Below are 17,308 nucleotides of genomic sequence, written 5' to 3'. Positions count from 1 at the left end.
AGCTGTGGAAGAAATGAACATTACTATTGTCATTTGTGCATGTTAAGCAGTCATTCGTTTGACTTTGCTGAAGTAATATGCATTTATATGAGACATCTGTAGTACTCTACTTTTGCTGTTTTTAACATAAGCAGATATTTGAGGTGTGCACATTCAATAACGTGGCCATAGTGAGAGTATAGGGACTGTCTGTGATGAAAATGACTGCTTGGGAGAGGGGATGCTGTGTTAAAGGAGCAAACTGGCCATAATAATTTTTTCACTTCCCATTAATATCTAGCATCAGCATTCTAATGAGTGTTTGTGATCATCTGGGCAGGATGATCATTCACAGAGCTTTGCATTGAATAGTTTTGATAGCACATAGTTTTCTGGTTGAGTTTTTAGCTGTGATTCCTTCTGTTTGGTGACTGAATGTACTCTGTATGGGTTTTATAAATGTTTTTTAGTTTATCAGACCCTCAGCTGAACAGTATACAATACTGGCCATTTGTACTTTTGCTGTCATACCGATCTACCAGTAGAGGGGTATATAGAAGGAAATTATCCATTTTTGGAGGGACATAAAGGCAGGCATTATTCCCTGACAGGATCATAGGAGGTTACTAGGCTATCAGCCCTAGAGACTTTTTAAGCATAGCCATTCATGCTGCAATTTTCCCAGTTAATGGCCACAAGCTAGAATGGCTGTGTTATATGCCTGTGCCTTGGCTGATCTACAAAGTGGCCCTATCCATAAGGGCTACAGGCAGTAAGCCAGGGGTGAATTTGTGAATCTCCATCCATTGGTCCAAACTGCATTTGAATAGGCTTAGGGAAAGGATCTGTCTGAACTGAGAGCCAGCTCCAGAGAAGGGGTTATCTCTGAGACACACACATCTCCCTCCAACTTGTCTTGTTTATATCACAGTTGAGGTTTAGTTCCTTAGATCTGGTAATTCTAGTGCTGCTTGTTTTGGGAATGTGTAGCAGATTCATCAGGACTGGATCAGAGAATGTAGGTTATGCATAGATTGTAATTCAGTAGTCTGTGTGAGACCAAGTTAGAGGGACAGGGCTTTGAAATGGTCCATATAAGGTATAATATTTACTCCCCGTCATCTTTTAATGAAGAACGTCTGTGGCTTCTCCAGCTGTTGCAAATGCCTGATCAGGTACATGCCAAAGGATGCATTGTACTTTATTATTCTTATGAGAAGTATTTCCCAAACAGGAGAGGTCCCAGTACTAAGCTCTGTGTGATATCACTAGTAGGTTCATAGGTAGGTACTAGGCTGTTGGCCTAGCCTATATAAGCCTAACCAAATGGTGCCCTGGCTTTCGCCACCGAAGAAAATTATTTTCCTATGCCCCTGTCAAGCAGAGCCACAGAAGTGATCCCCAGGGTGAATTTCCTAATCTCCCATCCAATCATCAAGATTTTTCTTGGAGTGCTAATGAGGACCTTTGTTTGATATAGATAGGTAGTTTGTTCCAGAGTATGGGAAGTCTCTGGGACAGGAATCTATCTCTCCAGCATGTTCTATTTATTGTGGTGACAAGGTTTAGATCCCTAGAGAGTGTAGCTCAGAAGAATTGGGATTTCTTTAAGTGGAGCATGTCCAACAGCTTTGGGTTTGACATAGCTTTGTATGTTAGGCAGAGATCGCCTCTGAGTAGGCGATATGCGACGGAGTAAAGTTGGAATTTTTTGAGACGGTCTGCATAGGGCATATGTTTGGGGCCAGTAATCCTCTGTGAGGTATTTCTGCGGCCTTTCCAGTTGTTGTAGATGTCTTGTGAGGTACATACCAACAGGGGCGTTGTACTCTATAATGGGTCTGAGTGATGAGTAGAGGGGAACAATGACCTCTCTTTTTTTCCTGGATGAGAAACCTTTTGTGATGTGTGCCACGTAAAAGGATTTCCTGACTACTATGGCAATGTGATTATCAAAGGAGAGACTACTGTCCACCTGTGTCCCAAGGTCTCATCACACTTTTGGTGTTAAGTAGACTACCGCCTAGGTGGTAGTTCATGGGTACAGAGTTTTTACCAAAAGGGATGACAATGCACTTTTTGGCATTGAGCTTGAGGCCATGGCTTTGACACCAGGCATCTGTCTCGGTGAGGCCCTTTTGTAGGATGTCCACATCATTAGGAGTTTTGATTATGGCTCCTAGCTTGGATTCATCTGCAAACTTAGTTGGCCAAAGACATTCTGTGTTAGCCTGTACCTCAGAGAAGTAGATACCAACAGAAGAGGACCCAGGACTGAACCCTGTGGTACTCTGTTGTCACTGGTCTGAAGTTGGATTTAGAGTATGCTACTTTCACAGTGTGTGTTCTGTCAGTGAGCCAGCTGGCAACCCATCTTGTGACATAGGGATTTATGCCTAGTTTAGTGAGTATCTATAATTCCAGAGTGGGGGATAGAGTCGAAAGCCTTGGCACGATCTAGATAGGCTGTGTGAACCACCTTACCCTCATCTACGGCTTTGGTGACCGCTTCATGAAGTCTTATCAGGTTTAGGAGACATAATCTGCCATTTACAAACCCGAACTGGGTAGGGTCCATAGTTTGGAGATTACCAGTGTCATTGTTTATAAGTTCCATGATGATATGTTCCACAGCCTTGCAGACCAAGCTAGTCAGGCTAATGGGGGGTGGTAGTTCCCGGGGTCTGTGGTGGCTCCCCCTTTGTTGAGTGGGATAACCATTGCTATGTGCCATTCAGTGGGCATAATGCCTGAGGTGAGGCTATGATTGAACATGGTACTTAGGTGAGGTGCCAGTTCGTTTTGTATTTCATGTAGAATACATGTAGGGGGTGAGAGAGGGGTAAAGTTAGCACTGAACCTGTCAGGATGTTGGCAATATTGGTTGGTTTTGTATATTTGTTGCCATTGTGCTGTAACTCAGCAGATCTGAGTGTTGCCATTGAGATTCTTGACATAGCTATAGAATGCTTTGTGTTTGACTTTAGAATCAGTGGCGATTTTGTTTTCGTAACTAGCTTTGGAGGATTTTATGAGGGATCTCCGCTTCTTACTGAGGCTGACCAGGGAGTTTCTCCGATCATGGGATTTTACTCTTTTTTTTTTGCAACAGTTTCTTCTGTTGTAGAGTTTGTTTATGGCAGGAGACCACCAGATTGTCTTCCCCCTTTATATATATATATATATATATATATATATATATATATATATATATATATATATATATATTAAAAAAAGAGGATAGCATCCTGGTTCTGTTAGGGATTGCACAATCCATGCACTCGTGTAAGTGCTTATAAAGTACATTTGTATAGGATTCAGCAGTCGTACCTCTATTGTCCGTCAGCATGGGTGAGGTAACAGACCTCTCTGTGGAGGTAGAGTCCCCCACTCAAAATTTGTGTCCTGTCTGTGAATCATTTGGCTATCCATTGGGTTGCATAGGGATTTATGCCTACATTTTTAAGTTTGTTTATAATACTTGAGTGAGGTATTGAGTCAAATGCCTTTGCCAGGTCAAGGAAGGCAGTGTGTACCATTTACCCTCATCCATGTCTCAAGTCAAACTTCTCGAAGAAGTCCACCAAGTTGAGTCTGTACATCACCTTTGTCCTATGCTAATGCAGTGAGCCTTCATCTGACATACAACACTGATTAGTGTTGGAAGTTTTTGGTATACTGGCCGGACAATGGGGGATACACTTGGCAGGAGTTCCCATCAGTTTTGAATAATGCAACAGTGAAGAAAAGGACTCCTACTGTTATAGTAAGATTTTGCAAAACTGTACTTCCTTGTTGCATGGAAGAAATAGCTCAGTAGGTAGCAATACACAACATTCTTCCACAAAGATGTTATGTATGGTCTGGTTATAATTTGATTTAATACTGGGAAAGGGACACTTGTGCCCCTTTGGCTTATAAAATTGTATATATTTTAATATTGTGTGTATGTATGTATGTGTGTGTGTGTGTATATATATATATATATATATATATATATATATATAGTTTATATATATATATATATATATATATATATATATATATATATATAGTTTATATACACTTTTGGTACGCAATAGTGTTAAATGTAATGACATAATTAGGTACTGTCATGTTGTGATATAACATCACTTATATACATGGTAGCTCATTTTGTGGTAAATTATTTTTTGGGGGGAAAAAGTTGTGTGGAGCAGATGGGTCATTTATGCTGTGTGTGATATTGATTACTTTTGTCGATCAGTTTAAAAATATTGTAATGCTGTCATAGTTTGAGATTGGGGGTATAGGTATAGTTCTCACATTTCTTGATAACCATGTTAGGAGTTAAAAGGATTTGGTCATGAGATAAGGTAGTTAGCCATTTCTGGAATTGCTGTCATGAGATTTGTTATTGGCAGACTGGAGTTTTGCTAGTTTGGTAAAGAACAGTAACTCGAGTAGGTGATATTTTTATGCTTTTTATTTTCCACCTAACTGGGAATTGGGGAGGCACATATGTAAAATTACAACTATTTGCTCCTAAATTTTACACAACATACAGATGGTAGCTCAAGAGAAACTCTTGGCATTTATTAAGTAATTATGAAAGTGAACATGTTTTGTGCAAGAAACCCATGTGTATATATATCCTAGTCTAAGGTGTATCAGAAGAGATGGGATACCCATCTTACTTTCAGCTTCTATGCATATTCATTTATCAGTCACTCTTTCCAGCTTAAATATGACAGAAGTTTGATATCTCTGTACTGTCCACAGTTGTGAATGTCCCCTTTGTTTCTTGTTCATTGGCACTGGCCAGGGTAACAATATTACCTAGTAACTAGTTTTGTATCATAATGCAAGTTGTGATAACTAACATGGAATATTTAAGTTGGGAGCAAGTAAAGCATTTGACTGAGTGCATGATCCCTTTTCTATCTGAATTTCTAAAAATTGCTTTCACAAATTCTTGTATTCAAATCAAGGTTTAAGGCTTTGTATGATTTACATTCCACTTATGGAGTGAAACTGAGAGGACTTCCTCTTGTATAAAGGTTTTAGAGGTGCAGTGCCATCTGTCACTTTCTTTTCAGTTTCTCCTTGGAACCATCATTCTTTGCAATTCTTCAAGACACCACATTATTAGTAATTGACTTATTTAAAAAAGACTCAATATTATCTCCTTTGTGAATGGTATCCTCTTCTATTTTCCAAATCCAGTCAAATCTCTTCTTTGTTGTATCTTATGTAATTTGACGTTTTGCAAACCTATTGTAAGCTGAATGTTGTTAAATCCCCCCTTTTCTCTGAGTGCCAGAAAATAACTTCTCTATTATTGATGATCAACTCACTTAAATACAAATATGATATAAATACCTTTATTCATATGCACTACCAAGCCAAGAAAAATTAAGTTCGCTCTGGAGTCAACTTACTTATCAGTTTCACTGTTATATTTTGTAGTAATTTAATTTGTTGCTAATGAATTCTTCAAATCTTAATCTTCAAGTGTCAGTGGAATAATTATTGCTGGGTAAGCTCAACTAAGTTTTTGGACTCAAAAGTTCAAGGCTAGACTTAAGATATTTTACCTTTCACTCTTCTTCACTGTCTTGCTATATATAGCACCATACCTCTTTGGATTCTTTCAATTACATAACTAACCAAGAGGTTATGTATCTCTGAAATTTCCTCAGTTTACTGGCAACTATTAACATATCTTGACCTTAAGTTGTTTAAAGCAATTAGGATTATTAAAAGAATGTCTATTACTAAATATTTGTATACACTTAATAAAAGACCCAAAACAAGTTGCTAGATTTCCACAATGAACTCTTGCTTATGCTCCTTCTTATGAAGAAGTAATTTAATATCTTTAACAGATGCATTAAAGTTATGGAACTTGAATCTAGTGCAAATACAAAACATACTGAGAATTGCAGTTATTTTTTCCAAGTTTTTGGATAATTCAGTTTCCTCATGTTTGAGTTGCCCCCCCCCCCCCCCCCATATATATTTTTTTATTTTTAGAATTTGGTCCTGAACGGTTTCTCATTCATTTTAGTAATTTCTTTTTTAACTGTTTCTCATTCATTTTAGTTATTTGGCTGATGCTGCCTAAAATAACGAACTCTGTCTGGTGTAATGCATATAGGAATGTACTTTTTCTTAGGGGTATAAAACATCCGTGTATGCTTCCACACAACGCCTCTCTGATAATGGGCAAGCTTGACTGCCCAAACTGGTATGTTTGTATATGTAATTCTGCTATGGATGTTTTCTGCATTATTGGTCATGTAAATCTATTCAGTATATGTTGCTCTGATTGTTGAACAACCTAGAAAATGAGTACAAAAATAGGATTCTGAGGCCTATTAACTATCCACTTGTTCTGCCCATTTCATAATTATACAATAGAAAATTTTTATTTAATTTGTATCATATCAGACTTGATTAAATTGTATGTTGCTAAAACTGGTGGATAAGGAGAATTTCTTTAAAGCTATGACATCTCTTCATAAAGCACCTGTTTTCTTAATGCAGGCGCACAGAAAAATTTCATCAGGCAACCATAAGATTCCCTTATTTTATGAGGTAAACTAGACTGAATGCGTTGCCCTGAAAAGTGAACTGTCATTGTTATTGGCTAACTGTTTTACATGTCACCTGAATGGCAGTTCCTCAACATTTTTACTTGGTGAATTCATGACTTCTGTATTTGTATCAAATTAACGAAATGGTTAAGGATGGTTTAATAGCCATTGACAGATATTCTTCGATTGTTTCTTACACTATAAAATTCTCCAGACTGCAGATATTTGTGATGACAGTGCTCACTTTGTGTATTTTTAGCCAACAAACATTTTCTCTGGCTTTTATTAAAAATACAAAATATGGTTATTGGAAAAATCTGATAAAATAGCATACAGTTGTTACTGTGGAAATATAAAACAAAGGGATTTGGCTTAACTGACTGCCATATAAAAATTAATAGAGGACAAAGGAAATCAGCTGCCACCTATTATGCTGACTACCTCAAACAGCTATCCAATGACTGGGTTAAGTTCCAGTCTTAGATCAATAAAAAGTTCTGCATGCAGGTGCCTTTATAGCTGGTGGCATAGATGTTGAGGGACTTTTGTAGTCTTAGCACTCTTTTCCCATCATAATTTGCACGGAATTTCAGCAAAAGTAAGTTTTTTATTTAAAATTTTCTTACCCAAACTGTAGAGCATAGTATAGTATAATCATTGGTATTTATTTGAGCTCCTGAATCCACAATGGACTGTCAGTCAAGTCTTAATGATGAGGGTGTTCATTTCAGGCAGGCAAAGCTAAGAACTTGTGGTGGTCTTGAAACTGAATCAGTTGGCCTTTGTTTTTGCATTCATTGCCAAAGTAGACAAATTACTCGAGTGTATTAAAGGCATTCCCTTACAGAAACGGTCAGTGATGCAAGCCTGCAATTTATACCAATAAAATTATTGCTGCACTGTTTACAGTTTTATTTTGGTTACTGTCATACCAAGCATGCAGCAAGTTGCCTATGGCATTACACTTCTGAGTAAACGTAGTATGAAATCATTTGCTGAAGAGAAATGTTGCACATTAAGGCCAAGTGCCTTACTTTGAATATTCAGCCTCTAGTAGAACCTTGTGCATCGCTTTTGCACATGTAATATGTGGATGCTTAGTTTTTTTTTTCCTTTCTTTTATAGCAAACGACTTGAAGAACTGAAAGAAAGCTATGAAGAGAAGATGGACTCCAGATTCGATATGTACAAAGAGGCCGTAAAGCGACATGCCCGTCTAAGTGCTCAGAAAGAAGTGACGCAGAACTATGTCACAATGGAAGAATTTCTTGCAGAACAGAAAAAAGTCCTGGTAATTACTTCAGTAAACTTAACTACTGTTGCAATTAACTCAATGACATATTTTCTGTGTGATCTGATTATTTACCTATTTATTTTAGTACCCAGCATTATATTAGAATGGTATCCTTCTGTTACTAATTTTCATTTCTCTGCTACAGGCTGCTTGCCTGAGAAACATAATTTCTTCTGTTTTTTTTTTTCTAAAATTTTATATAGACTAATCACAGGGTGTTGCAACTCTTCTCTTTTAACATGAGAGGAAGCACTTTATTTCTGTGCTCCCCCTCTTTCCATCTGCACAGTTTTTTCTGCACACAAATTGCTAAAAGGATGCACATGATGAAGTATGGTCTTTCCTTTTCCTGCTTTTTCTTTCTTTTCTTTTTCTTCTTCCTGCTATTGGGGAAAAATTAACTCACCCATGACTTTTCATTGATTCACCAACTTTTCCAAAACATTTCACACTCTTTCATTTGTTGCTGTTTTTTCTGCTGTATTCAAACATTTGATTATTTAATTGTGTTGGTGCAGTTGTTTTATAAATTCTACTGGCTATAAGATGACTCAAGAAAATAAACATTCATTAGACAAATATTGCCTGTGGGCCATACGTAGGCAGGAAGTGTATTCACTGTGAGCAAATACATAACTATGCCTAGGTTATCTGGTACTCTCTGCAGTTCCTCAGTCTTGCACCTCCCTTGACTCTGATTTTTAGAGAGAGCATGAGAGGAAAAAAAAACTTTTCTGTTCTGAAACTGTATAAAACCACTTGCTACAGTTAAAGAACCACTCATTAAGTGCTTCAGCCAAAACAAATGCAGCGTCAGTATTAGTTTTTGAATGCAGATACTATATTTGTGGTCACAACTGAAGTGCCTTGTGTGTGGTACAGCATCATTGGCATTTACCAATCACATCCCCTAAAACCTTGCACCCAGAGCAGCTACCCCCTTCTCCCTGCCCTAACTACACCTCTGCACCACAGATATGTCAATATCCTACAGGAGTATTTGTAGTAAAAGCATAGTTAGCAGAACTTCTCATTCTTTGGAAAAGTCTGTTCCATGCTATTGAAATGATATTAAAAGCACACCCTATACAAGTAAAGAGCTAGATTCACTTCTCTTCTTTGGTAACCCACAGCTGAGTCATTGTACAAACCTTTGGCTGTTTGGGAGAGATGCCTCCAGAGTTTTCAACCAATTTCATATGTCAAGCATGCTTGTAATCCTTTGGAGCAGTCCTCCTCTCATGTGTAAGCATTCACTCCTTTGACATATTAGCAAGAGTACCAAATCTAGGTTCTTACTAGCACTTTTGCAAGGAAGAGTGGGAAAATATTGCCAAGTCAAGATGTACCGTGCTGATAGACTCCTACCCAAGAAGACTTAATGCTGCAATTAAATCAAAAGGTGCTTCAACAAAGTATTAGTTTAAGGGTGTTCACACTTATGCAGCCAACTTATTGTGCATTTTTTATTTTTTTATATTTTTTTCCCCTAACAGATTTGTTTGTTTTTCAATTGAATTGTACAGGTTATAGGTCACATTAACGGTGGGAAAAGTTTTGAAATGATTTATTGTGGTATCATTTGTTTGTATCACAAAAACCTGGCATTTTAACAGGGCTGTGTAAACTTTTTATATCCACTGTATTGTATAACCTAAGCAACATATACCTCTCAACCTCTTAGAGCAAGAAATCTGGACAAAACCATAAATAAATGTGGGACATAGGCCCAAAAGGGGGGACAATTTTGCTGTTACAAACTTGGAAAGTTAATAGAATAACAGGTTTTATATTAGCATGAATTTTCTGAAGGGTATGAAGTCTGAAACTCAAATGTCTCTCAGTATTTTCTAACTTCAGTCTTTAATGATTTGCCACTAATTTCCCATAAATCTACAATTTTATGAAAAACTGATCAAAAATATGAGGCAAAAATCTGGGCATTCTGCAAAAATATGTACCGTTGAGAGATATGCTAAGCAACATAACATAAATTATTCAATTCCTGACCTTTTTTTTTTTTTAAACACGAAACATCTTTATTAAACCATCACGTAAGACATAAGCAATCGTGTATTTATATAAACGAAAATAAATCACACTGACAATCCTAGTTAGAAGCATTTTACATCACAAACACCATAATGACACACCCCCATTTGCAAACATTATACATCACTTATCAGTGATGGGAGTAACGTATTACAAAAGTAATGCATTACTGAAATATATTACATTTTTAAGTAACTAGTAATATTATGTGTTACTTGTGAATATAGTAATGCAGTAATTGTAGTATGTTACTTTTTTAGTAACACTAATGTGAATTACTCTTGCGTTACTTTTTCTTGAATTCATGTAAAAGTCTGTTACGCAGACTTCCAACCCCCCCCCCCCCAACAAAAAAAAAACACTTAACACTGCAGTATGTTTTCCTTTAAGGAGGACCATGCATGTGTCTTATGCATGGACGCATGCCACCATGTGGAATTCAAGCCTACTTGCAGGCAGAATTGTAAACAGCCGTTGTGGTATCGGGCGATTGAAGGTAAGATCCTGTGTTTGATGAGAGAGAAAATGGCATAGCACGATAGAAGGTAAGACCGTGTATGTGATGTAAGAGAGAGAGAGATGGTATAGCACAATTGACAGTAAAAGCATGTGTGTGATGCCTACATTACAATTAGAACTGTGTGTGTGCATGCATGCATGTGCACATGTATGTTTGTGTGTATCCTGGGACTGAATTATGTTGTACCTTGTACTTGTTCTGCAGTATCTGAAAATGGATGAATTATGATTTCAGGCTCTACAGGTTTATGTAGCTAAATTTACAGCAAGACCGCTACATATCCATATTGGGAACTGTGCATCAGTGTTGTACACACTTGTGAAGCAGTACGCTATGAGCCTTTTTAGTTTAATGCTTACTGGACAAGTGCATAAACAAATACTTTGCCAAAAACATTAAAGATTTCTTTAAAGTTTGTTATATATCAGAAGATATGCTATTATTTAACATGGTTATTGAACCTTTGCCAAAACTGCAAAATATTTTTATGTCATTCATTAGAAGAAAACATCACAGTTTTTATTTTTTGCCAAACCACAGAGTTCTTTAGAAAATATTTTTAAGTAGTTCCTTAAAAGAAAAAGTTACAAGTTAGCTTTTATTGCCAAACCAGTGCTCTTTAACTTTGTGCATCGATTTCTTTGAACTGCTTTCCTGGTATCCCTTATTTATTTGAAATTTTATATTTATATAAACAGATATACCACTGCCTGTATGACAGTAGGACTTGGTCTCATATTGTCCTGTACAGAGTCTTGTGTCACCCCCCCATCCCCCCCGCCCCAACTAACCATCAGTTGCCATCAGCTGCTTTACCATTTTCCAGGTCTACCGGACCAACTTATCCTCCTCCAAGCACAACCTGACTCGCATCCTAGACCAGTAAGGAGATGATGGTGCAAGGCTATATGTACACCATAGCTATTGTTGGTAGCTATTTTGTTATGAAATGAAGAGACTTAGGATAACATGCAATACCTACTGAATGTTTTTGGCAGCTCCGATTCTGTAAGATTGTGTAACTTGAGTATAGCATGTATAGCATGTATAGCATGTATAGCATAAGTGCAGATTGTTTTAAGGGCCAGAGAAATAATTGCAGTCTGTTTGATAGTTTGACTTGTGAGAATGCAGAGAGTTGCTGGCATAGGTGAGAGTCAAATTATTTCATAATTATTGTATTTTGTTTTACAAAATGGCAAAACTTAACACAGAAAACTAACAAAAACATCTATTCCACTGAGCTGTTGTTTCAAATTACTTCCTCCCTAAGTAATAAATGTACAACTAGAAATTTTCCATAGTTGTGAAAAAAAAAAAAAGAAAGAAACCACAGGATTTTCAAAAATGCAAACTTGGCATCCTAAGGTGTACACAGTTTGTGAATCCGGAACACCCTACACAGCATTTGAAAGAGTAAAAGTGCATCTCACTGGAACCTGATTTCATAAACTGAGATTGTGAGATTGCAGATCCATGCACTACTTGTGAAATTCCTGATCCTTGGAGTATGCCTTGAGAAAACAAATAATGAAATAAATGGTAGAAACAACCTACTTCTCTCAACAGCTTCTCTAATCAGCACTACACCATTTACGCAAGTCTTCAGTGCACTGTAATATCAACTGTTCTTTGGTTGGAAGCTGTTCTGAATTGGAAAACTACCTCATGCAACTTTTTTTCCTCTCCATTGAGAACCTTGATGAGTTCCTCCCTCTATGGACTCTATTGTATTACTTTTCTGTTCTCCCAACAGCGACTCATTCTTAAAGTAATGACTAAGAATCCCCTGGGTCCTCCCCCTGTGGTGCCTTCCCTCAAAAATGGTATGTTTGCTTGCTTGTTTATTTGTTGAAGGTATTAGATCCCGTTTCAAAACACAAAGTAGGGAAAAGGCATTTTCAAAACTAACCTCTTCTATTTGGAATCCCTTGCCAGATGTGAGAGTCTTTGCATGCATTTAAAAGTGAATTAAAATAACTCATATTCAAAGAGGCTACCTAGTGTGCATTAAATATAATGGTTAACAGTAACTTGCCACATCTAATTTTAATAGGAAATTTACCTCAAGCAGATAATTGTGATGAATTCTTGTATTTACATGTATGAATTCTGCTTTTGTTTTGCATATTGAACTTTATTATTAGAATTATTTACTTTTGTGTTAAATATGCTGTTTCTCTGCCTTTGTTACCTTCTAACTTGAATTATTATAACCTTGCACATCTCCGTTAATTACTAAAATGCCTTTATTTATTAATGTTCTTTTCCTTTGTACGCCTTGGGCCTGTATTGTGGTTGGAAAGGGTCCGTTGACCAGTCCACTTAACCAGTTATCAGATGTAAATAAATAAATCCCCCCCCCCTTTCCATTTGTGTGTGGGATCATGATGTTGCATAAGGATTAGTCAATGTGACCAAATCACCTAAAGCTAATTTTTACACTGCCGAGTAGCTTGTCATGACACAGAATAAAATAAAAATTGTCCCTACTGTTTGGAAAGAATCAAAAAGTTAACCTTTTCTTTAGGTGGACAGAAATAAAAAGCAGGAAAATGTAGTCTAGTCTCCATCCTAAGTTCACAATTTAGACTTTTGGAAAGGGTATTCCACATTCGGCTAATAAAAATTTTAACCCACAGAACAAGCAGAGTGAAACCAAACATGTTTTTTTGCCCTGGTCATACCCACACCCACGCTATATCTGTTGAACTTACCAGCTTTATTGCTGCAGAAAGTGATAAAGGCAAACAGTCTACTGCATTTTATCAGTTTCTTTAACATTGTTGATATAGTTATCCACAATATTAACTACATGGACAGCAAGCTTTGTGCTGCACAATTAAAGTAATAAACTGGATCGCAAGCAGTAACTACCAAATACCAATCCATAGCTTGAAACTACTCCCAAAATTCAAACCAGTTTAGGAGTTCCAGAAGACAGAATCTTAGGACCATGGCTTTCACTGTTTTCACTAACGCCTCGGCCTGTCTTACAGTTTGATTAAAATGATCACAGTATGCTGATGACTCCATTAAAATTTGTAGTGCTTTAGACTGAAATTCTGTTCCCTGTCAAATGCAGTTATCAATCAGTACATTGTTGTGGCTCTATAAATCTAAACCAATAGGTTATTAGAAGAATACCAGACTTTGACCAAAAACCTAAATCAGTGCTATCCACTCCCATACCTATAACTAATACCTCAGTTTAGTAGTCGATTACTGGGAGTATCTAGCTGTAGCAGCTGATAGCAGTTTTACTTTTTGCAAACTTAACAGCAACTTATTTTATGATGTACACAAAAGGCTTAGAAATTTGTATCCTATAAAAATATGTCTGCCATTGTTTATTAAGAAACACCTGAAGAAAACCCAAGCGAACACAAGGACAACATGCAGACTCTTCAGAGAGAGCACCACAGTCAGGAATTAAACCAGAGAACCTCTTGCTCTGAGGGGGCAATGCTATTTGCTGTGGAATGTGCCATCTTCCCAAGAAGGCAAAAGAAGGTGGAAGGAATCAAACCCTACACCTAAAGCACAGGAAAGAGCTCATTACCAGGGTAAAGTTTGCGCTGTGCACATAAAGCCTACATTTGATATAATATCTGTTACAAATCTGATTTAAAAGCATCATTGTCCTCTAACTTTTGCACCTCACATAACTATTTATTCTCTCACTTCCTTACTTTTCTTTGACTATCCTTATCCACGTGTTTTCTCTTTAGCTTGCATATCCAACGTTGTTTAGCCTGTTATCTAACTTGTGTTACGTATTTATGTAATTTTTGTATTGTAATATTCTGGGTCTCCTTAGAATGTGAGTTTTGCCCATGAAGGCTGAATCTGGCAACAAAATGTAAATATAAACAAACATTTGTATTCTGTAAGTACCTGGTATTCATCCCTTTGGTTTTGAAGAAAACAAATGCCTTCTACAACCCCCAGTCTGATAACTAAAATACCATTCTTTGCAAGCATGTGATGGCTTTAGGGCCCAGTCCAGGGACCATATGGCTTTACTACCTTGCTTCTGATCTTCTGGCCCATAAGCTAATTCTTTGACAAATAATCCTTTGATTTGAATTTTCTGAGCTAAGTTTCATAAGCAGTATATCTATATAGCTGGATTAGAACATAAGAAATTCAAGAAATGATGTCTGGAACTAATTGTTGATGAGCTTTATCAGCAATGTTTTTCTTGTACAGATATTTTATTTTATTCATCTTGTCTGTCAAAGAGGACTATGCATTTCTGTGTTGCACTGTCTAAGACTTGGCTATCATATTCACATACAACACAAGGCATGCACATTAGATCAGATTTACATCATGTCACCATGCCTTTTTATTATAGTAACAATGTAAATGCTTTGGCAGGCAGTGATAGACTGTACTGATTGTAATAATGTCTGCTTAGTGGCTTAACATTGCAAGGCTGTCTAGTTTTGTGAAGCCCTGATGAGATGAAACTGAGCACACTGAAGTTTGTCATGAATGATGTTGATCATTCCTGCATTCTACATTACATAACTTAACCATGAGATATTGGAACACAAGTGTCAGTAAAATGAGACCATGGGTTTGTCTGATGCACTGTTAGTGTCTGGGTAGCCCAACTCCAAGAATTATATATTTTTTTAACTGTCCAGCTGCCTTAACTTCTGCTACCCATTTTGTGACATTATTCCATCAGCCTATAGCATTTTTATTGAAAAATTACATCTTATTTGCTTTGATGAAGTGGATTCTTGCCTCCCAATACTCACCTTGTCCTTCCTGTATAGTATAAATCTCATCATGATCCCCTGTAATGCCTTATGCATTCATAAGCATCTTTTCTATCCATCTACCAAACCATCTTCAATCCTATCCTTTATTTACAGTCTAAATAGCAATTTTCCCTGGGTGCAAACTGGGTAGTTGAACTTCTCACCTTTAGCTGGGTGGTTAAGTAACTTAACGTTTAATCTGCCATTACTGCTCATCTCTGTCAGCTTGATGGTCCATGCTCTCAGTAATATTTCCTAAGAATGGTTGCTGTTCTGGATTTTTGAATAGTGACCCGCACTCCCCCCAAAAAGTGCAGATTTGAATTAGCATTCCACAGATGCCTCAGAATGCATTTGAAAGTGATGAAGCAGAGCTATCCCTCTTGAATCATGCTATTATCTTGTAAGTCCATTGCTAGGGATGGAGGCTCATAAGGTACTATTCCTCCACACTTGATAACATCTGATATTTCATTTTTTTATGCCCTGTTTGTGCTCAGAAACGCAGTAAATGGAGTTGGGCTTATGAGCAATCCTAAGTAATTTGTTCAGAACACTGGGAAAATACTCCTCCTATTTTTGTTAAAAAAAAAAAAAAAAATGCAGTTCTATAAGCAGATCTAGTTCAAATAAAAAAAAATGATTTTTAAGAGAAAAAGAAATTTTCTTTGTATGGATTTTATTTTGATATGCTCAATTGAATATCAGTGTTAATGTTAACATGATGTGTTAATATACATTTCTTTCTTATGCTGTTTACAAAAAAAAAACTTTACTCTTTATGAAAGGTACCACATGTTCATTCAGTCATACATAAATTACATTGCAATCAAGTCAGGCAGATAGCTTGCTTTAAATATCTTATCTGAAGGATAACACTACAGAAATGTACCACTATTATGCTGAACAGTAGTACCATTATCAGAATATGAATCAAAGCATCTGATATGAGGCAAGAACCTGGAGAGTATGAATAAGAATCCACCTTTATTCAGATTGTCACCTCCCAACAAATGAACTCTTGACTGCTATCGTCTCTACTGTGTAAGCATTCTTCCCATGAACATTTTAGCACCTACTTTTGTTTTAGTAAGGAAAAATTAATGCAGTTTGTTTTTCAAGAACTTTTACTTTGTGTATCTTTAATCAAAAAACTGTGTAGCAGCTATATTCACACTATGTATGGCATTGCCAGCACACTAAATTTTGCAAATCTGCTCCTGAATACATGACCACCTAGGTACTCGGGCACCATCTTCATTTAAATCTCACTCTTTCACCTTGCCATGCATTCTTGCAGTGATGGGAGTAATGCATTACTCTAATATATTACATTTTTAAGTAACTAGTAATATTATGCATTACTTGTGAATATAGTAACACAGTAATTGTAATATGTTACTTTTTGTAGTAACTAGTAATGCAAATGTGAATTACTTTTTGCTTGAATTCACACAGCAGTCTGCAACACAGACTTCCACCCCTCCCAAAAAAAAAAAAAAAAAAACAACTTCACTGCAGTATTTTTTCCTTTAATGAGGACCATGCGTGCGTCCTATGCATGGATGCACACCACCGTGCGTAATTCAAGTCTACTTGCAGGAGAAATTGTAGACAGCTATTGTGGTATAGCGCGATTGAAGGTGAGATTGTGTATGTGATGAGAGAGAGAGAAAATGGTATAGCACGATTGCAGGCAAGAATGTGTGTGATGTGCGGGAGAGAAAATATAAATGCTTGGTGTATGACTTACTCATTTATATATGACCTATCTCGTTGAGCTTCATTTATTTCACTTTGGTACCAGTTTTATTGTTAAATTGCATATTGTTCTTTTGTTGTACTTGAGTTTATGTATCAAAATATCACTGCATAAGTTCTTTTGCTTAGCCCAGTCATTGGCATTTTATACCCAGCAGGCTGATGTGCCCAATGTCTCAAATTAATCTAATGTAGGATGACTTATTTATATATGTCAGTGCACTTAAGGATATGGGCAAGGCAGGCTGATTATATACGAATGGGTTCATTTGTGTGTGTGTGTGTTGGGGGGGGGTTCAAGTTAGTGTGCTCACAACTGCTACAAAAATGAAATCATCAGTATGTTGTT

The 17,308-nt window shown here is 36.8% G+C and overlaps 1 protein-coding gene across 1 annotated transcript in view; it reads left to right on the top strand.

The window, feature by feature from the left end:
- LOC122797101 (kinesin-like protein KIF20A) overlaps positions 1-17,308 on the top strand; it is a 359,272-nt gene that overhangs the window by 222,142 nt on the left and 119,822 nt on the right. The window contains exon 8 of the mRNA XM_044065898.1: positions 7,683-7,848. Coding sequence (XP_043921833.1) covers positions 7,683-7,848 — 166 coding nt within the window. The remainder of the gene's footprint in view (positions 1-7,682; positions 7,849-17,308) is intronic.

Source organism: Protopterus annectens, chromosome 3.part0, assembly GCF_019279795.1.
Source record: "Protopterus annectens isolate FY-2018-M chromosome 3.part0, PAN1.0, whole genome shotgun sequence".
Lineage (NCBI taxonomy): Eukaryota > Metazoa > Chordata > Ceratodontiformes > Protopteridae > Protopterus > Protopterus annectens.
The sequence above is the reverse complement of the archived record's forward strand: the minus strand, read 5'-3'. Positions and strand labels throughout refer to the sequence as shown.